The following is a 26,531-nucleotide window of genomic DNA, read 5'->3' as shown; positions in this document are numbered from 1 at the left end:
AGTGCTTTAGGGATAATTTTACCCAAATGTATTTCTCTATTAGTCCCTAGATCCTAGGAATTACTAGGGGATCCTCAGCTAGCCAGGGAAAGCCACTCCAGAGTGTCTGGTGTTTGTTACAGAGATAATTATTTTACAAGTATATCTTGCCTTCTTCCATCACAGAACCCAAGACAGCTCCCGGATGGTCACTGAATCAGGCACTCACCAGACTCAAGACTGGCTTAGCTTCAGCCAAGGGGGAGCCTTGCTAATATTTGTACATTTGCTATTCGTACAAGGCAGCGGAAGAATTTAAAAATAAAATCCCAACTTACCTTGGAGACTTCATACTGAAGCCAGAAGTTGGATAGATTAGATTTTTCTTTTCCTGAAAGCAGAGGCAGAATCATATGGAAGAAATTCTGTATGAACTCCTCCCCTTCTTTGGGGTGGCCAATATGTCTAACTCCTTGGAACATCGAGTCCATCTGGCCAATTCTACTGACTCCGGGAAGTGATAGGTCAAAAGAAGTCAGGGGTCCTTGGCCATGCTGCCGATCCTCAAAGATGTTGTTCTCATCCATTGCTGTGTAGAGGAAGGAAGGAAGGAGGCTGCACTCACATGGCATGCCTAAGAATTGCAGAAACGAGCAGAGCAGCTGAAACTGAAGATCTGGGCTGGAAATTTGTATTAGTGATGGACCAAGGTCATCAAACAGGACCTGTCAAGCACACATAAAAATGCAGTTAGGTATGAAGGGAAGGAATTTTATAAAGAAAATGGAATGATCTTAGAAGCCATTCAAGAAGTGGAATTCAGAGGGCAAGAAAAATGCAAGCGTAAAACAAGCCTACGTTACTTGGTGCTTTACAGAGTGGAAGAGGCCAGGTCCCTGTCCCAAGGAGCTTACATTCTAAAATTTGAAAACGGGGAAAGAACAGGAGAAGGATGTAGAAGTAGAGGCAGGGCTAAGAAGGAAAGCAATATGCCAGGAAGGAAGGACCACTGGCCTTCAAGAAGTTGCTGGATTCCAACTCCCATCAGTCCCAATGAGCAAGACCAATGGTCAAGAGGATGGAAGGAGTTGCAACCCAGCACATCCGGAGGGGCACAGGACCACTTTCTCTCCACGTTATGCTTAATTTTACAAACTTCTATCATGTCATAAAAGCATAAGAAGAGCCTATCTAGTCTATTTTCCTGTTCCAACAGTGGCCAACCAGATGCCTGTGGGAAGCCTCCAAGAAAAGCATGAGCACAACAGAACAGAACAGGCCAACAACAATGATCAAGGGGGTGGAACAACACCCCTATGATACCCACCTGTCTCTCTGGATCTTCACAATCATCTACTGTCTCCTTCTTGGTTTTGTCCGGACGCCAAGGCAGCCAGTGCCTTCCTTCACGCGAACGTTCAACGTGAAGCCAGTTTTGCCACTTGGGTAGAGATCTATCCTTTATTTCTTCCCCCTCCTCCGCGTCTTCCTCATCTTCATCTGTCGAGAAGCCAAAAACACACCAGAAGATTTTCAAAATCTGGCCTGTTCAATCCCATCGACTCCAGGCTTGCAAGCTGCTAAAGGGCAGCAATCCGCACAAAAAAGTTCATAAAATTCAAGTAGCCTTGCTGAATTTCTGCCAATTTCTTTAGGCCGGCGTGGGAATTTTGCAGGATGGCGGTAGCCACGTTACCATGTTGCAGCAAAGACAACAAGGAGTCTTGTGGTGCCACAAAGGCTTACAAATTCATTCTTTTATTATAATTTAATACAGCACTATCTATGTATATGATGCTTAACAAATATATGGTATGGCAGAGATCCCAATCTATAACAGACACCAGAAAATTACAGACATTGTGGGGTGGGAGGACACAGAAGTATGGAGAGAAAGAGTATCTGATTACCGTATTTTTTGCCCTATAGGACGCACCGTCCCATAAGGTGCACCTAGTTTTTTGGGGGGGAAATAAAGGGGGGGAAATTTATTTCCCCTCCAGGCACGGGGCTGGGGCGGGGGAAGCCCGAGCTTCCCCCGACCCCAGCCCCCAGAACAGGCAACTCTCCGCAAGCAGCGGGAGCCCAGCATTGTCTGGGAGCACGAAGTCTGGGAGCACTGGGCTCAGCGCGCCCAGCCTTCGGCATGCAGGCAACTCTTCGCAAGCAGCGGGAGCTCAGTGCGCCCAGCCTTCGGCATGCAGGCAACTCTCCGCAAGCAGCGAGAGCCCAGCGCTGGGCTCCCACGGCTTGCGGAGACCTGCGCAAAGCCTGGAGAGCGAGAGGGGTCGGTGCGCACCGACCCCTCTCGCTCTCCAGGCTTCAGCGAAAGCCTGCATTCGCCCCATAGGACGCACACACATTTCCCCTTCATTTTTGGAGGGGAAAAAGTGTGTCCTATGGGGCGAAAAATACGGTATGTGAATTGCACATACCTCAGGGGGCTATGTGAGGAGGCAGCTACAAAGAAACAGCCGGGAGCATAAAGTGAGCTCCTGCTTGCTCCTCTCACAATATTAGAGCCTAGGGACGTCCAATGAAGCAGAAATGTCGAGAGATTCAGGAAAGAGAAAATAAGCACTTCTTCGCAAAGCACAAACTACAGAATTAGGTCCTAGATGCGCTGATGGCCACCAACTTGGATGCTTTTAGAATGGGCACAGATACGTTAATGGCTATCGGTGGCTCTCAGCCATGATAGCTACAGTCTGCCTCCATACTGTCAGAAGCAGTGTGACCCTAAACACCCATTTCCGAGCACTGTAAGTGGGGAGCAAGCTTGCAGGCTCCCCATAAGCATCTGGTTGGCTATCGTAAGAAGAGGATGCTAGACGAGATGGGCCGCTGGCCTGATCCTGCAGAGCTCTCCTTATGTTCTTACCAGGTGGGTTGATGGCAACCCAACCACCCTTTTCTTGTTGGTGCATCCAGGCCTTCCAGCCTTTTGCTCCTTTTTCTCCAATCCGAGGCTCGCCACTGTCCCAAAACGGCTCGAAGAACTCCACCTAAAGTTTGAGGATAAAGACACACACATTCTTCAGTCTGATACACAGCACGTACAACTGCAGTTATATGTGCAAAAGAATCGAGAGTCGTGTTTCGCTAGTTCAACTGATAAGTCAATTTTCTAAGTTTCTGGCTGACTTAAGAGCAGTGTTGCCAATTCATGGTTCCACATTCTTTTTAAAAAAATCACAAAATTAAATGTAAGTACTTTTTAAAAAGGGACAGGAAGGGAGCATGAGTCTACTGGAAGGCTAGTTTTTCATCCAACCTGGGCTGCCAAGTTCATGTCTACAACAAACTTTAAAACGTGGACTTCACAGCTTTTGAAGAGCCATTTTGCAATCACTGCTGTCCATGGAGGCGCAGGTCAATTCTGTGTCCCGTACAGCTGTCTACCAGCTCCATCTGTTACACAGGCTGAGACCCTACCTGCCCGCAGATTGTCTCACCAGAGTGGTGCATGCTCTGGTTATCTCCCGCTTGGGACTACTGCAATGCACTCTATGTGGGGCTACCTTTGAAGGTGACCCAAAAACTACAACTAATCCAGAAAGCGGCAGCTTGACTGGTGACTGGGAGTGGTCGCCGGACCATATAACACCGGTCTTGAAAGACCTACATTGGCTCCCAGTACGTTTCCAAGCACAATTCAAAGTGTTGGTGCTGAGCTTTAAAGCCCTAAACGGCCTCGGTCCAGTATACCCGAAGGAGCATCTCCACCCTCATTGTTCAGCCTGGACACTGAGGTCCAGCTCCGAGGGTCTTCTAGTGGTTCCCTCACTGCGAGAAGCGAAGTTACAGGGAACCAGGCAGAGGGCCTTTTCAGTAGTGGTACCCACCCAGTGGAACGCCCTCCCTTCAGATGTCAAGGAAATAAACAACTATCTGACTTTTAGAAGACATCTGAAGGCAGTATAGGGAAATTTTTAATGTCTGATGTTTTACAATTTTTTATATATGCTGTAAGCCTCCCAGAGTGGCTGGGGAAACCCTGCCAGATGGGTGGGGTATAAATAATAATAATAATAATAATAATAATAATAATAATAATACCACGTTAAGAAACTCATTATAGGAAAGAAACCTTTCATTTTGAGGCATAATCTGGGTTATAGCTGCACTATTTCTTCTTGCTGAAAGGAAAATACTAGTGGGTTTAACTGAAGGCTGGAGCCAACTAGTGGTGGTGGTGAATTATATGTAAACCTGCTTAGCCTATAGCAGCACAAAACAGAAAAAGCGATATTTCTATTTTTCAGTCCTAGTGGCATGGGCATACTAAACATCAACTTCAGCCTAAGCTGGGAAACCAGTGATGAAATGGTAGGGATGGGTCTAGTTAAAGGCAGGCATCCCTGTGACATTTCCTTTTTCGGTCTCCAGTTTGTTGCTCTAACTTGGAGAGGAACTATACTTACTACCAATATATTTTAAATTTAGCCTCGTTGGAATTCAAAACTATAAATAACAAAGCAGTCCTAATATGCACAAAAGATGTTCCAAGCTGAATTCAATTATTATGCTATTTATTGCTAAGCGAAGCCTCCCTTCTCTGTGTTCAGGGGCTGCAGATTAGGACACGGTGCCAAATCCTTGAAATTATGAGTCGCGACCCCTTCGTGAGCTGCGAAGCCACATGCTACGGGCTGCCTGTGTTGCTTGAACACTCACTAAGCCACACGCAACTAACGGCTGTCGCAGAGAAAAGGTATCTCTGAACAATGAGTTACTACCCTGGGATAACTCATTTCAACTTCTAGCTTGTTCACACATTCAAAGGGTGAATCGGAGATAGAAGCAAGCCAAAAGAGAGATAGTCATCTCCAGCAGGATTGACAGCTTCCTAGGCAGGTCATTGATCCCATCATGATACAGGGGGGAACACAAAACAAAGAAAATGCTGTTATTTTGGGAGGCATGGGTGTCATGGTGGCCTTTGAATAACCCAAATAGTCACGGTAAAGAGGTCAGAGCTGAAACAGCCAGGGGGTTCTTCTTTGCACTGATAGGACTAGGCCTGGGCGGTGTATCGATACATCACCCATGACGGGTATGATGGCCAGACCGTGATGGCGGCTTCACCCAATGGTATAACGCAAGTGAAACCGCCACCGCTCCCGAGTCCCTCTGCTACCAAGCACTAAGGTTTGGGTTTGAAGATAGAAACCCTGGTAGTTTGGGAACTGCAGTGGTACCTCGGGTTACATACACTTCAGGTTACAGACTCCGCTAACCCAGAAATAGTACCTCGGGTTAAGAACTTTGCTTCAGGATGAGAACAGAAATTGTGCTCCGGCAGCACAGCGGCAGCGGGAGGCCCCATTACCTAAAGTGGTGCTTCGGGTTAAGAACAGTTTCAGGTTAAGAACGGATCTAACGAATTAAGTACTTAACCCGAGGTACCACCGTATCTCCCATAAACCAGCTAATAATTCTTTTCTTGCAAACCAGTAGCTGTTTCTCTGCTTCTAAACACCTATGGACCTGTAGTATTGCTGTTTTGTTATTTCCCCCCTCCTTTTGTAGGAAGGCAAAAGAATGGCAACCCCCCCCCCCCCGCCCAAAATACACACAATATCATTTCCTTGATCATGCTGCGTTTCAGTCCTCATGGCCAAAAGAAGCGTCTCTGCACAAAACAATCCCAGAACACTGGTGTAACATACTGACTAAAGAGACTGGGCTGTGAATCAGCACGCTCACCATTTGAATCTTGCCTTTGCCACGAACTCACTAGGTAGCTGCAGGCAAGCCGTTCTCTCTCAGGTTCAGTACCCTCATTTGCAGCATGGGAGATGATAATACTGGATTGCCTTACAGGATTGTTGCAAGGGATGGCAAGTAGGCAGTACCCGTGAACATTGGGAAGCACTGCACAAGTGTTAAGTTTTTATTATTAAAATGATTCAAGCAGGTCATGAACGTCTGTGCATTCTGCAGAGTTTTTTTTTACAGTTACAGAAACCCAGATTTATTCCTGAACTGTTCTATTTTGCTTTCTTATGTAGGAGGGAAGGAGGAGAACAAGAGGAAACAACTGGGGGGAGGATGGGGGGGAACAAAGCAGTGCAGATGATACAGGGCAGAGTTAGAGCGGGCGACGGAAAATACCATTGCCTCCTCTTACCTGCCGCCTTGTTGGCAGTTCCCTTACGCTATCTGGTTTCAGGAAGGTAAAGTCAATCAGGGCCTGGAACAACGATATTGCTTTCTCCGAATGGCCGGCCTGACGGAGGAAATGGCACTGCTGAAGGAAGATGGCTGGAAGGAAAGAAAGAGAGGCAACATTTCACACAGAGGGTGCCAAGAGATTTGGGTCACACAAGAGGCTGCATTACAGCAATCACATTAAATGAGAATAAATGTTATGCCTTTTATACTTCCGCTTGAAGGAATAAAAGGTTGGGCCAACTGAATTCTTAATTTCATATTAAAAGTAAACCTCCCGTTAATGAGATTAACCAATCATTTAAACGAATCTGCATTTTACCAAAATCTCAGTGTAGGTGAACGAACTGTAACTTGGAGGCACCCAGAGGCAGCTGGCTGGCTGCTCTTGGGAACAAGGAAAGGGAAAGGGAAAGGACCCCTGGATGGTCAAGTCCAGTCAAAGGCGACTATGGGGTGTGGAGCTCATCTTGCTTTCTGGCAGAGGGAGCCGGCATATGTCCACAGACAGCTTTCCAGGTCATGTGGCCAGCATGACTAAACCGCTTCTGGTGCAACAGAACACAGTGACGGAAGTCAGAGCGCACGGAAATGCCATTTACCTTCCAGCCACAGCGGTAGCTATAGATCTACTTGCACTGGTGTGCTTTCAAACTGCTAGGTTGGCAGGAGCTGGGACAGAGCAACGAAAGCTCACCACCATCGGGGGGGGGAATTGAGCCGCCGACCTTCTGACTGGCAAGTCCAAGAGGCTCAGTGGTTTAGACCACAGCGCCACCCACGTTCCTGCTCTTGGGAGCACCAGTAGGGGTCTCCTTATGAAGAAGGAAATAGCTAGGGAAGCGTCACTGGGAGCTGAATGAAACAGGGAAGAACATGGCAGGAGTGCGTAAATGCGTTTCATGAGGAAGAGGTTTTTAATTATTATTTTTTAATATTGTGCCCTTAAAAGCTGGATAACTACTCAGCTTACGCATTAGGAACAGAAAAGGAAGCAACTGGCAATGGAGGGACTGAACTAAAATGCTATTCATCTCTGGACAGGAGGCGGGACGAATTAAAGCTTAGGGATGTAGAAAGCTGCCTTATACAGACCGTGGGCCTACCTAGCTCAACACTGTCTATTCTGACTGGCAGCAGCAATCCAGGGTTTCCGACAGGTGTCTTGAACCAGGGATCGTATGCACGTGCTCTGCACTGTGCTATGCCAACAGGTAACTGCACTCCATAAACTATTAAGAACGTCTGGATGCTGAAGGCCCTCTCTGAGTGCACAGACGGGTCTAAAATGACCAGGATCCACATTTGTTTGACGAGTTCCGTCGCGGCAAGCAGTGCAACGAGCCGAACGCTAGGGGGCAGAGGCCTTCAGCATATCTTGGTTCACAGACATTGCCAGGGCTGATCAGAGACTGTCATCTGAAGCTGGCTTTATCCAACAGGATCTTCGTAACAGGGCTAGACATTTGATATAGCCATAAATGACTGACAATTGTGTAATTTCCTTAATAAGTAAATGGGACCCTGTCAAGTCAAATCTAGTCGAAGTTAGCAGTGTGGTTAAGAAGGAGCATTCAGAAATCCTCAACCCGACGGCGATCCTTCCCCACAGTGGCATTATTTTTTACAACCGTGTCAAAACTAATTGGCTCTGCTGCTTGCAAACACTGTAGTGTTTAGCACCACCACGGACCCTGGTGGTGCAGAAATAAAATTGCTGGCATGTTTGCAAAGCTAAGCAGGGTCTGGTCTGGTTTCAAATTGGATGGGAGACCACCGCATGTTTAGATTCCTGCATTGGAGGGGTTGGACTGAATGACCCTCGGGATCCCTTCCAACTCTATAATTCTATGATTCTAAGGTAAACAGGAGGAAGGTTGGAGCCCAAGAAGGTTGTGTGAGTGCATACAGAAGCATAAAGATAAGATACATTCATTGTTCCACCCATTTTTGCTTCTGGCCTCACTGTCATGTGACCTTGGATTGGAAAAGATTCGCTGCCTCTGCTGTGTGCAGAGGGAAATCCCACAATAGAGATGCCATCACAGAGAAGGCTCTCTCTCTCTTTGTCACGTAATGTACCTCTCACAATAGTATTTGCTTTAGCAGGTCACTGAAGAATATCACCGTCTCCACGTCAAAAAGAGGGGAAGTGAGTAGTGGTCTTTAAGAGACAAGGGACGGGCAAGGCAAGAGATGGGAACCAGGCAGAGGGCCTCCTCAGTAGTGGCACCCACCCTGTGGAACGCCTTCCCATCAGATGTCAAGGAAATAAACAACTATCTGACTTTTAGAAGACATCTGAAGGCAACCTTGTATTGGAAAATAATTAATGTCTGATGTTTTACAATTTTTATGTGCTGTAAGCCGCCCAGAGTGGCTGGGGAAACACAGCCAGATGGACGGGGGGTATAAATAATAAAATTGTTGTTGTTGTTGTTGTTGTTGTTGTGCTCTCACCTAGCATGGCTTCCTCTGTGTGGGGTAGGGCTGGATGAGACACCATGCTGCCATCATGCACCGCCGACAAAGTACTCAGGCATTTCCCGTACAGACTGTGAACTTTGGAAACGGCAAAGGTGCTGAACTGACTCTGGCAGAATAGGAGATATTTCTGCCACAGGGCCGGGTTGTTTGGATGCAAGAACACCAATTTCTGCCATTCCTTGATCACAGCCGACGGCTCCCAAAACTCCGTGCAAAGCTTGAGCCTGGCCAGTTTCAGGTCGGCGTTGTTTGGGTTGCTCTCAATAGCTCTTTCCAGAATGGCCAGCTTCTTCTCCAAGACAAGCTTGAGGGACACCTTCCTCGTTTCGCGTTCTCCCTCGCTGATGGCATAGCAGCTGGGGCCTCTCATGGCTTCATCCTTTCAAAAAAAAAGTAAAATAAAAGGAGTGGTAGAAAGCAAACTGGCAGCTACTCTGCACAGCAAGAAATCTCCACCAAAAGCCTCTGTTGCAGTTCGGATGGGAGAAAGGGCTTAAAGGGGACTCAAGTGTCCCATAAAAGCAGGATGGAGTCTGTGTTATGTACTCCCCTTAGGCATGTCGTTGGCCACTGTGAGGACAAGGTACTGGACCTAACTTAGAATCACAGAATTGTAGAGTTGGAAGGGACCCTGAGGATCACCTAGTCCAACGGCTCAGGACCTCAATACCAAAGGACCACCTTTTTCCATATGAACCTACCTGGACCCTGAGATCATCTTCTGAGGCCCTCCTTCATGTGCCGTCTCCTCGAGAGATCTGGAGGGTGGCAACATGAGAACAGGCCTTCTCTGCAGTGGCTTCCTGTCTGTGAAGTGCTCTCCCCAGGAAAGTTCTCCTGGTGCCTTCATTATACACCTTTAGGTGCCAGGCAAAAACGTTCCTTTTTAACCAGGCCTTTGGTTGATCTGATTGACATCCTATGCCCTTTTAAAATGTGGTTGGGGGAGATACAGTGAAACCTCGGGTTGAATGTGCTTCAGGATGAGTGTGTTCGAGTTGCGCTCCACGACAACCCGGGTTTCACCGCTTGTGTATGCGCAGATGCTCAAAATGACACCACACGCATGCGCAGAAGTGGCAAAAAGCGACACGCGCGTGTGCAGATGTGACATCGCTAGTTACATTTGCTTCTAGATGTGAATGGGGGTCCGGAAGAGATCCCATTCGCATCTAGAGGTACCACTGTATAAGGTTGTTTTTTTTATTTTTATTGTGTATTTTGTGGTTTTGTATCTTGATTTTACTCTGTGAGCCACCCCAAGACCCCCAGATATAGGGTGGTATATAAATTTAAATAATAATAGTAACAACAACCCACAATGCAGGAACATGAACTGTCCCTCACAGTGATGGAACCTGCAACTTTGGCATTATAAGCACCATGTTCTAACCAACTTTTGAGTTAAATTTTGTTGAACGCCAGCTTTTTGTCTTCATCCATAGGGTCAAATTCAACATCACACTACTACAAATATTCCATCTACACCAAATTTCCAGCTTGGCAGATGGAACCATCACCCCTCCCTTCCCCCTGCTGTTCTCCTGACACTCACTCATCTGCCCAGAGCCAACTGGATGGGCATGCAGCGGGTGGAGCGGCGGAAAGCCTTGCTGCACAACTGGAAGTCCTTGTTCGGGGCTTCTGCCAAGGGAGCACCTTGGGTGAATCCCAGTGTCTTTAAAAAATCGTACTGCAACTTTACATTTTAAAGAGACACATACCTGAAAAGAAACAAAATCCATCCATGCTTTGATATCTCCAGGGTCCTCTCTGACCTTCCTGTTATAGTCCTCCACTTTGGCCAGGAGGCGGGAGTCCCCATTCTCAGAGCTCTCTTGCGCTTCCTGCGGCTTTCGTGAATCGTGCTCAGGGGGCCCCTTCCCTTGCAGCCACAATGTGGTCCCTGGATCATAAATCCCAAGAGGATTCGCCCAGCCTGTGGCCAGAACATCAGCTGAGTCCTGCTCCGAAATGGATATCCAAGCAGTTGGGCCAGAGATAGAGCCTTGACTTTTTATGCTGACGGGAATGCCATCCGCATTCAACAGCTTCCGGCCACCTTTGGAAAAGTAACGCTCAGGCTGCTTATGGGGGGCCTTTTTCTCTGCTGAGGAACTCTCCCAGGCAATATGTTGCCTCCTTGGATCAACGCCAAGACAGAAGTTGCTTCTTCTCCTGTATCTTTAAAAGAAATAGTGGAAACTGTCAGTCTTTTCCAAAGGGCAAAGGAGGAAGGGGACAAGCATTTCTCAGCCAAACCCCCAGATCATGGTATCACCACAGGCTTCAAAACTTTTTTCCTGAACTGGGCAAATACAGTGTTACTTAGCACTTGCTTCATTAAGTGTTTGGAATAGCAGTCTATAGATACTGCTTACTTCGCAGCCCCCAGACACACAGCATGATCCGAGAATATTAACTCAAAGTCCCACCGAGTTCAAGGACGCTGACGACCAAATTAGTGCATCTTGGGATTGCAGTCTCAGAGGTCAGAGCTGAGACCTTGCGCTTATTTTTGCCAGAGGCCAGTTCCTGAACCTTTCTGAGCGCCTTATGTGCCTCATTAAAAAGTTATGGGTGAAGAGACTGAGGTCTGAGAATGCAAAAAAAAAAAAAAAAAAAAAGCAACCTGAGAGGCATCTGTGTTTGTTTTTTAAAATTATGTTTGGAACAGAACAAATGAGCAAGAGTGTACTTCTTCAGAGATCCTCAACTAAAAATGTTTCTAAGGTAATTATTAGAAATGGGCACCACCGCCTAGGCTGATCTGTCTTGCCAATGGAGATCTGTCCCAGATCATTAAGATTCCAGATGTATCGGGCTCCGATCATGCACCCTGCTCCCTTGCCGGCTCTAACAAGCCAGACTCCATCTGTGCTGCAGGCGAGGAAGACAGACGTCAAGACAAGGATAGAAACAGGGGAAATCTGCAACTGACCACTCTTGCGATGAATCAGGAGTTTTCAAGGTACAGAGCAAGATCTCTGGGCAACTAAGCAAACGTGTATATTTGCAATGATAAATGGCATATGACTAACTCTTCCAGGCTAGGACCAGGGAGAAAGAACAGTTTAAGCTCACTGAACTCAACAAACCCTATGTTGCCACAATCATCGGATGCAATCCCATCAGGCTGTTGGATCTGCCCACTTTCCCCTTTTCTTGCGAGGAATCCTATTCGGAATGAGGGAATTTCCCTTTAAAAAAGGGAAACGTTGACAGCTATGGATCTGCCACCGTGGGAACTTCAGGAATTAAAATGGGACTCAGATGGTGAATAGTGAATGCAGCTCGTTGAGTGCAAGTATGACATTTGGGAGCAAATTTCTTTCCACTTGCCAGCTGGATACAAAGCATCCTTGTAGCACACATTAAAAATTATGAGAGATTCTCGAGGGGTCGAGCTACGTACAGGAAGTGTTGCCTATTAAAAGCCACATTTTATTTTAACGGTAAAAAAACGATCAGAAGTTTATATTGGGTTTTTCCTTTGTTGCAGCTGATCACAACACCAATGTAACAAAATGTTTTCTCCTCTATAAATAGAACAAACAAGTACAGAGACAGCACAGCCAATTAGGTACGGAATCATGAGTGCAAAGCAAGTTCGCAAATCCTAATCTCCTACTCTTTAAATACCGAAGCAATTTTGCTTCACAACGTAGAGCAAGCAGAAGACAAGACCCTGCGACCTAAAAGGGCAACAGCAAAATGCTGTTTCTAGCACAGAGCCCCTGAGCAAGGACTCCGTGCAGATCGTACGCATGCAGCTACACACAGAAAAATATGGATCAGGACCAAAGATTTCCTCTTGGATCAGGCCCAAAGATTTCCTCTCTTCAGTTTTTTATTTATTTATCAAAAACCGTTACTGCTATCAGATTTCATACCTTTAAATTTCATTACCTTGCAATGTTCCCTCGATACAGAGACTTATACTGCCAGTTGGCAGGATCTGGTTTCTTATCTGTTCTGAATACTTGTGCTGTCACACCTTGAACATCATCTAGCCAGATAGAGTGAATGCTCACATTTGAAGCTTTGTCTCCTAAACTGCAAAGGAAAAAAAAAACGGGGGGGGGGGAGAGTTTTAAGATTTCTAGTTTCCATAATATATTCCAAAACATCCCAGGAAAGCCAGCATGCCATTGTGAATGAAAAATTTAGCTTTCATTTACAGTACCAAAGCCAATTTCAGGAATCATGGATGGTGGTTAAGCCCCAAGAGGGCTTAACCATTTCCCCCTAATTTTCAAATGGACATACAAGTTTGCCTTCTTAATTTTTTCTTTTGGAGCACTGCACTATTGGGCTGGGAGCAGAGCTAACTTTCCTTAACCGTTATTTTAATATGCCTGGGCAAACAGGAAGGTGTTTGCCTGGCGCTGAAAAACTTCCTGTGTCACCACGAGGTGAGCCTCCTTAGTGAGAGTATTCCGCAGTCAGTTTAATTATTTATTATTTCATAAAATGTATGTGCTGCATGACAGTTTTTTAAATAAAAAAAACCTCAAAGTGGTTTACAGCAAGATAAAACAATAAAATTAGAACCAAGAACAACAATGATTTAATTCCTTCAAAAAATTAAAGCAACAACAAACTAAAAACAAATTAAAACTCGGATCACCTTTCTAAACATCTGGTTTATAAATCACAGGGTTCCTGAAGCAGGGGTTGTCATTCTCAACCAAGGAAATGAGTTTGGTGTTGGCATATATTGGAGATGGGGAACCTTTGAACTTGCAGATGTTCTTAGACTACAGTTCTTATCATACCTGACCGATTAACATGCTGGTGGCGGGTTATGAGACTCTAACAATTGGGGTCGGGGCACAGGTTCCCCATTCCCATCCCTGGTATATAGAACAAAGAGATGATCATGGAACATATAAATTCAGAAATAAAGGGTACTTACGTACTTCAGTTCTGCTTCTTTTTCATTATTTCTATCGTCTTTCACATCATCAGCATCTGATTCTGATTCACTTGTTCCCTGATGCTTTCTACTTCTCTTTTTTACTTTCTTGTGGTCTCGCTGTTTTTTCTTTTTCTTTCTTTTCTTGGCTGGTTTTTGGACACTTTCGCTGACTTCACTTTCTCCCAATGTCTCTAAGCTGGAGGTTGTTCTGTTTATAAAATGTACAAAAATCTAAGAACAAAAACTGCACTGTTGATAATATTCACAATCCAATACTTCAAACTATGCGAAAACATAATGAGCTGGCGGGGAATGCTAGAAAAACTTCTTTTTTAAAAAAAATGGATGAAATACATGCATAAACTTAAAATACTAAAGAGATATTAATCAAAAAGTTAATTTATTCCAGGGCATTTAAAAAGACATCATTTGTAGCTAGTGTGTTGTTGAAGGGCAAAAGCTACACAACGGGCAGCTTCATTTATTTATTCATAGGGTGCTCTTCAGCTAAAACATTTCAAAAACAGCTAACAAAAGATTTTTAAAATATAGGAACAATATAAAACATAGCCATGAGTTTTAAAAAAACAAACCAAAAGGGCTAGATTAAAGCAATATGGAATTCCATACCTTTAAAGGCCTGGGAAATTAAGACACCAAAAAATTATCAGGCTCATAGCCAGGTGAGCCTCCTTGGGAAAAGAATTCCACGTGATAAGCTGAGACATCAGCAGGTGAATGGGAACCCGTGAAGGAAATGACTGTGAGGAGGATCTTAAAAACCAGACAAGTGCGTGCAGGAGAGAGCAGTCCTTAAGGTAATCTGAACCCAGGCTGTACAGGACTTGCATTATTCCTCCTAACATTTCCCCCCCCCCCCAAAAAAAATGAAAACAGAGCAGAGGATGTTGCTGGGTAGGGGCTCCTTGCCTTACCTATGCCAGCCTTTTTTTTCACCCAACAACAACAACATCCTCATCCACAGGGAAAAGATACAGGGGAGTTAAGTAGCTGGGAGGTGATTTTGAGCAGAAAAACAGCTGAGAGGAGAAAGACTGAACAGCCCCCTCCTTTGCACCTGAGTTCAGTTTCTCACGGCTACTTTCCGATTATCATAAGGAAGAATCACAGAACTGTCCCCTCCATGCAGCTGAGCCAAAGCCATCACCTTTTCTAACACAGATTGATTACTGGGAAGAATCCAGTAAGTTTTTGCTATACTGAAAAGAGCATTACATCAATGGTAGCAGAGCATCTTAGTGGTTGTGACAGGATGATTCTTGAATCGTTGTGAAATTCAACAGCCACAGAAATTAAGTATGAACCATTGTTCCCAGTGGCCTAAACCCATGTTTCATCTATCAAGACAATCACTTACTATTTATAAAATAAGTATTAACCTAAACGCAATGGCTGTGATCTAAAGAGCCACATGCAGTGGGAAATGTATGTGCTTGTATACCAAGGTTTTTCAGAGTTCCCTTTTCCTAATACCCTTTCCCTGTATTCTCAAACGCTCTTTCCTGAAAGCAAAGGACGCTCCCAAGCAGTGTAAATCTTAATTTGCTTCAGGTAGATAGCATTTTAAACATGGTGGGTGGACATCAAAGTACCACCAAATTCTAGGTGCAGTGGGGTTCAGCAGGACAGAGCTCAAAATAAACTTTGCACCAAGGAACTGGCAGACTAGCCTAAACATATTTAGGCATGGCTGAACCCATCTAAGGTTTAGGTGCAGTCAACTGTATAAGAGCAAGCTATATGTTTATCAAAAAGATTTCTAGACAAGAAAGTTATTTTTTATGGCAATTAATTAGTAGCAGTATGGTTTCAAACTGGATGGAGGCCCGCTTGTTGAGATTCCTGCATTGCAGGGGATTGAACTAGATGACCGCCAGGGTCCTTTCTAACTCTACAATTCTATGATTCTAATACACCAACCCTGTAATGATAATGCTGAACCGTAATTTTTTTAAAAAGGTCCTCAAAAACATTCTGCAGAAAAAATTCAAAGTTCACTGAAGAACAAATAATTGATGCATCTATCAAAGGGGGGGTTTCAATAATTACTTTTGTGCCCTAATGAATGGACATCAAAAGATGCTGCTACTACTGTGTATAAGCAACCAAGTTTGCACTGTAAAGCTGGCCACATGCTTCCGCTTGCTTTCAGTACATTACAAGGGGGGGGGGGGCGTTGCTCAAAAGTTCCAAAGAACACAAAATAAACACCAGTATCTCTCTGCCCTTTGCTGGAAAGGATGTGGAGAGAGAGTCTCCTATTTTCATGCATGTTGGAGCTGGACATTGGTATAGTCCTTTGGGGGAAGGGCATTTCACGTTATTGCCAAAATGACACAGCAAGCAACCCCCTCCGACCCAATTTGGGTCTTGCCTTATTATCATTAGATCCAAATTCAAACAAGAACCTTAAATGCAAAGATAGGCAGCCTTCTTTAGGGAAGTTTTTAATGACTGATGTTTTAATGTATTTTTAATCTTTGTTGGAAGCCGCCCAGAGTGGCTGGGGAAACCCAACCAGATGGGCGGGATATTATTTATCATCATCATCATCATCATCATCATCATCATTAAGCATTTTTTCCTGTTATCAGCAGCCCGTTATTCAAAACAATCTACAGAAATCCCCATTTAAGTCGGGTTAAATAATATTTGGAACATGGCTTTATCGGAACACCTTACTCGCCACAGAAAGGTAATTACGGGCCCTTCAAAGATGGACACTTTGGGCGAGACTTGTCTTCCTTTCTTTTCCTTTATAAATGGGAAGGGAGATACTTTTATTCCACCCTCAAAACAAGAATCTCTGGGGAGAGGCTACTTGGAATTGATAAATACATAAATAATCATATTGCTTGTGTACTATGTACTGTATGCGAGAGTGAATAAGAATGCACCACTGGACAAGTTGCCGTAGTTACCGTATTTTTCCCTCTATAACACGCAGATTTTTTCTCCTAAAAAGGAAGGGGAAATGTCTGTGCGTGTTATAGAGTGAATGTGTGGTCCCTGGAGCCAAAAAATCAGGCAAAAATCAAATCGCGGCACTTCACGGAGAAGGGAAAACTGAAAAGAGGAAGCGGCTGCTTTCCTGCATTCTGCCTCAGGGTCTTACTGCTCACCCTCCTCTGTTTCGTTGCTGTGTTTGCTGAAACGGAACAAAGAGCAGGGAAAGCCCCTCCCCTCCAGGCAAGCAGAGGGGAATTCCTCTCTGTGCTTGGGTGCTGCTGGGGGAGAAGGAGAGAGAGGGGGGAAGTGAGAGAGAGGGGGCGAGGGGGAGGGAGAGAGAGGGGGGGAGGGAGAGAGAGGGGGGAGGGAGAGAAAGAGGGGGGGAGGGAGGGAGGGAGGGAGGGAGGGAGAGAAAGAGAGAAAGAGAGAAAGAGAGAAAGAGAGAGAGAGAGAGAGAGAGAGAGAGATATGGCTGGCTTTGGTGGGGGGAAACTTTTGCCTTTCTTTCCTCCCTCCCGTTAAATCCCTCTCCTGCATTCTTAGCCAGCTGCTTCTCTGCACACCCCTCTCATGTCCCTTATTTGTTTTTCCTTCGCTCCCCACTTAAAATGTGGTTACAAAGCATAGATCCACATGGATCCTCAGGATCTTTGCATTGGGTCACCCCAAATTCACCATCAGATCACATAGCATGTCCATGGCTACAGCCTGCCCCCCCAAAATCACGCACCCACTGTTGCCTGGGGCTGCAATGGTGCAAAAACGTGGTTAAAAAGCATGGATCCACATGGATCCTCAGGATCTTTGCATTGGGTCACCCCAAATTCACCATCAGATCACATAGCATGTCCATGGCTACAGCCAGCACCAAAAAAATCACGCACCCACTGTTGCCTGGGGCTGCAATGGTGCAAAAACGTGGTTACAAAGCATGGATCCACAGGAATTCTCAGGATTTTTGCATTGGGTCACCCCAAATTCACCATCAGATCACATGTCTGTGGCCACAGCATGAAGCCCAAAAATGATACATCCACTGTTTCATTCAGAATGTTTTTTCCCTTGTTTTCCTCCTCTAAAAACGATGTGCGTGTTATGGTCAGGTGCGTGTTATAGAGCGAAAAATACGGTATATGTTGTTCTTGCAATTAAATGAAATCAGAAACAGTAACAATGTATCGTGGGAAGGCAAGGTCCCAAAGAACACACTACCTTTGGAGCAGGGATTTGTCCGAGGCAAGGTCTGTGGCCTTTAAAGCATGCTGGTGTAGTCTCAGAGCATCTTCACTGCAGAAGCTCGGGTTGGTTAGCCAGTTCAATTCTGCAGATACAAAAGACAGGTCAATTTTTCAAGAAAAGTCCTCACTGTGTTGTTTTTTTAAGCTGGGGGTTTACCTTGTCAGCAGACAATACAGCTTACAACTGACATGATGAGGAACTAAATAATCATCATCAATTACAGTCCTTGAAAGTTTAATAAAGTAAAGGCATGGCTTTCACATATTGTGTAATACAGTGGTACCTCTGGATGCGAACGGGATCCATTCCGGAACCCCGTTCACATCCAGAAGCAAACGCAACCCGCGTCTGTATGCGCGTGACGTCATTTTGACCATCTTCGCATGCGCGAGCGGCAAAACCCGGAAGTAACAGAGCACGTTACTTCCAGGTTGCTGCAGCATGCAACCCGAAAATACTTATCCTGAAGCTACTTCAACCCGAGGTATGACTGTATTCCAAGGTAAATGCCTTCCACCTGATAATAAAATTGGAACTGTAAGAATGGTGCTAAAAAACACTTTGACAACGCTAGACAGGTGGCAACCATTGCGAGCATGTGCGACTGACACACGACCGCCAATACGTGGGTCTTTTTGGACCCGGAAGAGGGCAGAACAGGAGCGGGTGGAACAGGGGTAGGCGTATGTACACTCAACCAACATGTGTGGGGGCCAGGAAGGGAACCTCCATGAAAAATGGTTGCCACCTGCACAAATAACAGTGGGAACTAGATGGAATTCCAATTGCCATGTCCCAATATCCTTCTTTTCCCTGTAATACTCCTGATGTCTGATGTCTTCAAATTTGTGCTTTCCCAACCGCCTCCCACCCAACCGCCAATAAGGTGGAAGGGCAGAGAAGCATACAACATTTCTGGGATTTCCCAGACATATCCAGAATCCAGCTGTCTCTAGCAGTGTTCAGGTGGACACCAGAAAAATGTCCAGCTATATGGCAGCCCATGGCAGCTGTGCCATAAAACAAAACAAAACAAGCTTAGCTCAACAACTTTTCTGGCAACCCTACAATATGACAGCATCACATTACATGTTTCTGGAACTAAAAGGTGGGGGGAGAGACGCTGGGTTGCAAGCCTGTGTCTGGAGCAGCCTTTCTCAACCTTGGGTCCCCAGATGTTGCTGGACTACAACTCCCATCATCCCTGGCCACTGTCCTGTGAGCTAGGGATCATGGGAGTTGTGGTCCAGCAACATCTGGGGACCCAAGGTTGAGAAAGGCTGGTAGAGGAACCTCCAGTTCCACCTTTAATGTTTGTAGGCTGTAGTTGGAGAGCAGCCATGGTTCAATGGCAGAGCACACAGAAGGTCTTGATCCCTAACATCTCTGGGTAATGTTGGAGAAGAGCCCTGTCTGGAACCCTGAAGAGCTATTTCCAATCAATGTAGCCAATACTAATGATCTGACTTGGTATAAGGCAACTATCAATGTAAATATCTACATGAAATGAAGATGCACTGAAATTATGAGGGCTTAGATGTGGCTTAGCTTGCCCGCAAGTCATGCTCATCTGCTACTTTTAGGAGAACTAAATTATTTTTTATTATTCAGGCGCTTGGCTATAATGCCATTGCACAGTGGGTCAGGAGAAAATATTTGAAATGAGTCACATATTTCATGGTTATCACTTTGGCTTTTTAAATTAAATCCATTCCTCCTCTTTTCCCATCAGTTGTCCAAGACATAAAAATCCCCCAAGAATTTATTTCCATATATCTTTGCGCAGCATTTAGCATGAAGTCCTATAAATCACAACGGGATAAGATTTAATATCTGCTCATCTCGTTGAGAAGCCCTATGAAGGTTTAAGAGATGATGTTTGCATTATCACCAGGAACATTCTGGTAATTTTTCTTTTGTCCTTCACAGTAGGAAGAATAGTAGTGTGGGAGCTGCGTGAAGTAGACTGTCCTGTTTTCTATAGAAAGCTAGTTTGAGCCACAGCAAGGGCCAACAGCTTGTCCAGCTGGTTCATCTAGAATTATGAGGGGGAAACAATATCACATTTATCTATTCAAAACTAAGAAAGATATTTGGCCTTTCTAGTACATCAAATCTGGGGTAGGGAACCTGTTTCTGCCTGAGATCTGCATTCTTTTATGAGAACCATATTTTAGTGATGGGGAGCCCCAGTGGGTGGAGCAATTAATGTAAAATTTACCTCTGAACAGTAGGTTAATTTCTACACACACACATACATCCCTATCTCCCCTCTTATAGGCAAGCAAGAGGCATTACCAGAGGTCAAGGGTACATTCCAGCCCTCAAGGAGGGTACAATACAGGGCTGGTGATTGACGAGGCCCACAGAGAGTCTCGGGGGCTATACAGATACACCTGGAGAACCATATCCATCCCCCCAGGCCTGAAGTTTCCAACCTCTGTATTGCACAGTTGCCTAGGCATTTGGATCTCGGCTGGCAGCCTTAATCTGTCAGCCTTATTCTACCTTTAAGGCTGGAATAATGGTTTAGGATCAGACAGATGTGCCTCACCAGGTAGGCTGGAGCTGCTATGCTAACTTCCAGGCAGGACAGTCACTGTTGCTTACTGGGAGGGAGAGGGGCAAGGCAGCTGGGAGGTCAGCACAGAGCAAACACACCAGCAGAGCCAATCCAGCAGTCCTGGCCATGCGCTTGCACCATGCCACCATTGTACCACACAGCGAGCAGCTTCTGGGATTAGAGTTCTGACAGAATTGAATCTGGAATATTTTGTAGCATGATGGGAATGCTGCATTTCAAGAATGCCAACCATTCCCACTGCTAATGCCGCCAGCTGACAACTCATAATGTAAACAAATCAGAAGCTGAAGTGAGTTCATGGGTCATTACTCCTAAATAACTGGCTGTGTAAAAAAGCTCCTTAATTTGTCTGCAGACCAAATCGTATAACTTCGTAGAATCAAATGAGGATTCAAGAATTAAATCAGTTTTCAGAAAAAGAGATCTTCAGCTGACAGCAGCAGTCAGCGCCATCTGTTTTCTAAAATGATTACAGTGGCTTAGACAAATTTCGTGTGGGGATAATCAGGGTCTAGTGAAAACAATTTTGAAAGCCAGCACCACCTTCTATGTGGCCTCAAGGAAGTCACCTGCTTGAAAGACACCGGGAAGAATGATGCAGTGAATGTGAAAATGAATTGAGCAGAAAATGTATGAAACCAGATATCAGTGTGGAAACAATAGTATCCATTGTAGCTTTTATTTGAAAACAGGGTAACTGGCAACATTATGGCCCAGAAATTATGAGGGGAATGTAGACTCAGTAAAGACCCCCAAAGGAAAGAGCACTCAATACCATTTGCTGCAGGAACCAGTTGCCAATTTTGTGATAATTTGAATTTTGATGGGATCACAACATTTGACGACATAGGAAGAATCCTGCTGGTAGTATCCTGTTCTCAGTGGTCAACCAGATGCTTGGAAGTGTTGCTGTTTCTTTGCTGCCTCTATGGATACAAAATTTTATTTCCAGAGCCATTCTTTCTTTAGCTAAAATTTGTGCTCCTTTCTTCTTATAAGACTCTAAAGACTACCTGGGATTTCCAAATTATCTATTCAGGTGTAGGTCAGGCTCAAACTCTGTTGAGCTTCAGAAAAGAAACTGTATGGCTTTAGTCCAAATAAAGTATGAAATTAGTTCACAACGCAGAGATGCAAAAGCATCGTTCCTTTAAAAAGCAACTTCTGAGGTACCTTATTGCTTGAAAGCTAAAAGTTTGGGGAGCACTCTAGAGATGCATAAGTATGTATTTTTGTGAATTTAAAAGAAAATTACATTTTTAACCCACCCACAAAAAATGCCTGACAGGAAACTTATGTACTTGCAGCATTTTGATAGCAACTGAGAGGGTTTAGAGAAATCAGACATCAGACAGATGGTAATCCTGTTCAAGCGTTCAAAGAACACATGAGGGCATAAAGTATTAAGAGGGTAGTGGGCATCCCGCCATAACCCCATCACTTGACCCCCAATATGGGGAATTATCTAGATGATAATCAGTTGTAACTGATTATCTAGATCCACAACAATCTGGGCTCAGTACTAAATCAGTTTGGTTGCCTTGATGGATGACCTCTATTGTGAGAGACATGGGGAGTGTGACCATGCTACTTTTGATCAATCTCTCAGGGGCTTTTGATACCATTTACCACACTATCCTCTTGGACCAACTCAGAAGGGTAGGTACCGGAGGCACCAAATTAGGGTAGTTCCATTCTTACCTTCAGATCTGTGATCAGACAGTAAGACTCTGTAAGTGTACCTCAACACTCAGGCACTAGTGCTATGAGTAATACCCTCACTCCAATGCTGTTTAACACCTATATGAAGCTTTTGGGAGCCATCATTAAGAGTTTTCGAGCAAGGTGCCACCAGTGTTGTTCTTATTGTATTTTAACTGTTGTACATAATTATTTGCTTCAGCATGGGCTGCCAGGCGCTGAGTACGTACATAATTTTATTTGTATGCTGCCTTTCCATAATTAAAACCATACTCAAGGTGGCTTAGAACATTAAAAAAACTACATAATTGCAAACTTAGCAAAAGTAGTCATAAACAATGAAAAGTACACAACCAAATCAAACCACTTTCCACAAAAATAATGGGATCTAAAATAAATTTACAAAAAAAATTATCAATAATAGCAACAAACACACACACACACCGCCTCCCACAAACCACTAAACAATACAAAAGTCTGTTTAGCAACCTCAGCTTTTGTAACTGGAGTCAGACAGGGCCCCACTTGACAGACAGGGAGCTGGTCTTCCAGGACTCACAGCTGCAATGATCCACCATGAGGGCTAGAAACTTAAATATTTTTAATAGTGTGACATCCCTAAAACATTACCTCAAACACATGCATCTCATACAAATGTGGATCCCATAGTTCTTTGCCAGTTTCTAAATTTCAGCAGGATTATTTCAAACTGCTTGAGCACGACATGCCTTCAAAAAGGCCATCTCCACCTTTACACCATATTAGGATCTCTCAGAGAGAATGAATCCTCTTAACAATTAGTTGCATGACAGTTCAGGATATCAAATGCATGTAAGCAGACCGAGGTGCATGGCTGTCACGGACAAGGGGTGTTAACGCATGTCATCCATTTTAATCAGCTATGTTATCTACAGTTCCCTATCATGTTACTTGGCCAGAAAGTTTGAGACTCAGAAGACCAGTCAAAGAATGAGAGCTGGACAGCAATCTAAGCCAAGTGAATTAGAAGCAAATTCCGCAGAAACCAAGAGAACCTGTGGCCCAGTACTGTCCTGAAGTATGTAGCTGGACTTCTCCAACAAGGCTCTGAGCACAAGAAATCAACACAGAGAAGACGGAGAAAAAGGAGATGCTTGGAAAGAGGGCAATGATTAGAGGTAGTTTCCCCGCTGCCCACGTTTTACAAGCCGCCCGTCCATCCCGTCCTTTTGCTCAAAACTAAGGGAAATGTGCATTTGCCTGTATGGGGAATGAGCCTATTTTGTGTGTGTGTGTGTGTGTGTGTGTGTGTGTGTGTGTGTGCGCATATATATATATATATACACACACACACACACACACACACACAAGCAAAATGCAAGAATCCCATACTTTTCAAAGGTGAAGGGGAAGGATATCCCTGCAGAAACTACTTTAGGTCTCGGCGCGCGGAGGTAAAGCAGGGACCCGCTTTGAAGTGCGAGTGACTTCAATTAACAGGACGAGCCTATCAGGGCAGTCGGAGGGGGGGGGGAGGAAGAGTCCATTTACCTCTCTTGGGGCCCTCGGTCTCGCCCGCTGGCGCCTCCCCGGGTTTAGCAGCGCCCGCGAAAGCCGGGAAAAGAGCCATCCCGTCCCTGCTCACGGAAGCATCGGAGGCGCTTCCCGGATGCCGTTCCCACGGAAGAAATCGCGTGGGCCGAGACAAGATGGCGGCAGCGCAGCGCCTTGCCCGAGCATGCCGGGAAATGTAGTTTCGCCCGGCTTCAGCTCCAAAATGGCGCCGGCTACGCAGATGCTAAGGCGAAGAGGCCACACTGGTTATAATGTGGGCGAATGGCTAGGGTTAAGATGGCTGCAGTCTCAGCAAACACCGCCTTGTTCCTGGTCGCTGCAATTGTGTTGCTGCAGTTATTACTGTCGCTGTCTCTTCTCCATGCATCTTTATTTTCTTCTGATTTCACACCTCCCCATTCCACGCCACCTTCCCAAATATCTGTGATAAGGTATATGTTTTGGAAAGTGGTGTTTTTTTTTAATCCATCTGTTATGTTTGGGTTCAGCTGCCTCTTAATACAGTACATCACTGCCGAACTCAGCATGAGGGTTCCCAAGGTGGGAATGGCAATTGGCGTCAACATTTTGATGCCGGGTGCCATTTTGAATCGAAATGGCAGACCAAAACGTTACTTTGGTATGACTTCATGTGTACCATAGGTTTGGCTGCTGTGATAGGAATTTTATGGTCTTAGATATATGGCAATGTTCATAACCGCACATACATAGATCAACACAGGAAGACCAACCTGGAACCATTTTGATTCCTAAACTGACCAAATCCTTTCTCTGCAAGGTTAAACTGGAAAAGCCTCCCCATTGTCTCTTTCCTCACAAATCCTGTCTCAAGGATATGTCTGTTTGAATAAGGTGTGAGCCTGTGACCTGGCCCAGGAAATAAGTATTTTACCACTACAAAAGAATGGCCAGGCTCCCAAGGCAATCCAATCAAGTACAGTAACTTGCCAGACAGGAGATAGAATCATAGAATCATAGAATAATAAACTGTGACAGGAGAAAAACAACATTTAAATTTCTGTGATGTAGGTGGGATGTATCTGAGGGGTGGTCTTAGGTTACACCCCTTCTGTGATGCAGGCATAATGTTTCTGGGGGTGGTCTTGATCTACAGGATGGGAATTTCAAAAGTCTTTATAGGCCCTTGCACAGCAATTTTGTGGGTCCTCCTCCTCTCCTGCGTGTGAGAGGAGCACCCTGTTGCAACAGATCAATAAAGATCAAGCTTACTAGCTGCTTTGCTTCTCAATATTCTCTGGTTGGCCTCTGTTATTCTCTCCTACCAATAGGGAACCCATGTAAGGACTCTATATGGGCTCTTGGATACCCCATAAGGGAAAAGGGCATATTTTTATTTACAACACTGCCTATGCCAAACTCAACATGAGAGTGCCCAAGGTAGGAGCTATGCTCTTTGTTGGTGTTTGAGTGCCAGGTGCCATTTTGATTGAAGATGAATGACCAAAATGAGACTTTGCCCATTTTTTGATGTGGTGGCACCAAACTCATAAATTACACACTCTCTCTCTCTCTCTCACACACACACAAATATTTGCTAGTGTGCAAAAATGCCTGCCAATTTAGTTATATTTTGTGTATCTGATGGACGGTAGTCCATAAAAGGTTATGCCCCAATAAATTTCTAAATCTCTGAATTTCCAAACCAGGAGATTTCTCAACTTTTGAGACTATTTGAGGGGAATTTGTTTGCTCTAGTATTTTCTATTTTATTTTAACACGTGAATCCAAATCTTTTTGTACCTAAGGCTAAGTGATAATTTTTATGTTTGACTTTTAGATGACTCTCATAGTGCTGATGCCAACTCCTACTTAGTAGGGGAAATATGCCCTTGCAGCCATGATGTTTAACCAATTTTGATGAAATAGTGGAGGCAAGCTAGTATTAGACCTAACATTTATCCTAAAGGTTTTTAGAAATTAAGTTGAAAAGTTACAAAATGATAGACAATTGAGAGTTCTTCTTTTCCTCTTCCTTTTTTGCTACCACACATACTCTGCACTAAGTATGTTATAAGATCAACTGTGTTAAGTTGTTAAATGACACATAGTTTGATTATATTGTTGTTCTGATTATAAAATGATGCATATATTCCAGAGAAGCGGACATGGAGCAATGGATCCAAACTACAAGAAAGAAGATTCCACCTAAACATTAGGAAGAACTTCCTGACAGTAAGAGCTGTTTGACAGTGGAATTTGCTGCCAAGGAGTGTGGTGGAGTCTCCTTCTTTGGAGGTCTTTAAGCAGAGGCTTGACAACCATATGTCAGGAGTGCTCTGATGGTGTTTCCTGCTTGGCAGGGGGTTGGACTCGAGGCCCCTTGTGGTCTCTTCTAACTCTATGATTCTATGATTCTATGATGGTGTCTAAACCAGTCTAAACCAGTCTTAGGGACACGGGTGGCGCTGTGGGTTAAACCACAGAGCCTAGGACTTGCCGATCAGAAGGTCAGCGGTTCGAATCCCCGTTACGGGGTGAGATCCCGTTGCTCGGTCCCAGCTCCTGCCAACCTAGCAATTCAAAAGCACGTCAAAGTGCAAGTACATAAATAGGTACCGCTCCAGCGGTAAACAGCATTTCCATGAGCTGATCTGGTTTGCCAGAAGCGGCTTAGTCATGCTGGCCACATGACCCGGAAGCTGTACGCCGGCTCCCTTGGCCAATAAAGCGAGATGAGCACCGCAACCCCAGAGTCGGCCACGACTGGACCTAATGGTCAGGGGTCCCTTTACCTTTACCTTTAAACCAGTCTTCTGGTCAACACTAGAATGCTGAGAAATGAGAAATGTTAAAATCCAATATGGTTGCCAAAACCAATAGATAAGAAAAGGCCTGCTGGATCAGGCCAATCGCCCATCTAATCCAACATTCTGTTCTCACAGTGGCCCACAGATGCCTGTG

At 44.8% G+C, this 26,531-nt stretch overlaps 1 protein-coding gene across 1 annotated transcript in view; it reads right to left on the bottom strand.

The window, feature by feature from the left end:
- The window catches only part of NRDE2 (NRDE-2, necessary for RNA interference, domain containing), a 29,058-nt gene extending 5,310 nt beyond the window's left edge, over positions 1 to 23,748 (bottom strand). The window contains exons 1-10 of the mRNA XM_079947976.1: positions 23,586 to 23,748; positions 17,744 to 17,852; positions 13,563 to 13,769; positions 12,550 to 12,696; positions 10,365 to 10,824; positions 8,614 to 9,019; positions 6,113 to 6,246; positions 2,861 to 2,984; positions 1,307 to 1,479; positions 318 to 704 (exon numbers count right to left, since the gene is read on the bottom strand). Of these exons, the coding sequence (XP_079804102.1) occupies positions 318 to 704; positions 1,307 to 1,479; positions 2,861 to 2,984; positions 6,113 to 6,246; positions 8,614 to 9,019; positions 10,365 to 10,824; positions 12,550 to 12,696; positions 13,563 to 13,769; positions 17,744 to 17,852; positions 23,586 to 23,664 (2,226 nt within the window). The 5' untranslated portion in view covers positions 23,665 to 23,748. The remainder of the gene's footprint in view (positions 1 to 317; positions 705 to 1,306; positions 1,480 to 2,860; positions 2,985 to 6,112; positions 6,247 to 8,613; positions 9,020 to 10,364; positions 10,825 to 12,549; positions 12,697 to 13,562; positions 13,770 to 17,743; positions 17,853 to 23,585) is intronic.
- Between the last annotated feature and the right edge of the window lie 2,783 nt (positions 23,749 to 26,531).

This window comes from Podarcis cretensis (assembly GCF_951804945.1).
Source record: "Podarcis cretensis genome assembly, chromosome: 1".
In the NCBI taxonomy this organism is placed as follows: Eukaryota; Metazoa; Chordata; class Lepidosauria; order Squamata; family Lacertidae; genus Podarcis; species Podarcis cretensis.
This window is presented reverse-complemented; position numbering and strand designations above follow the sequence as displayed.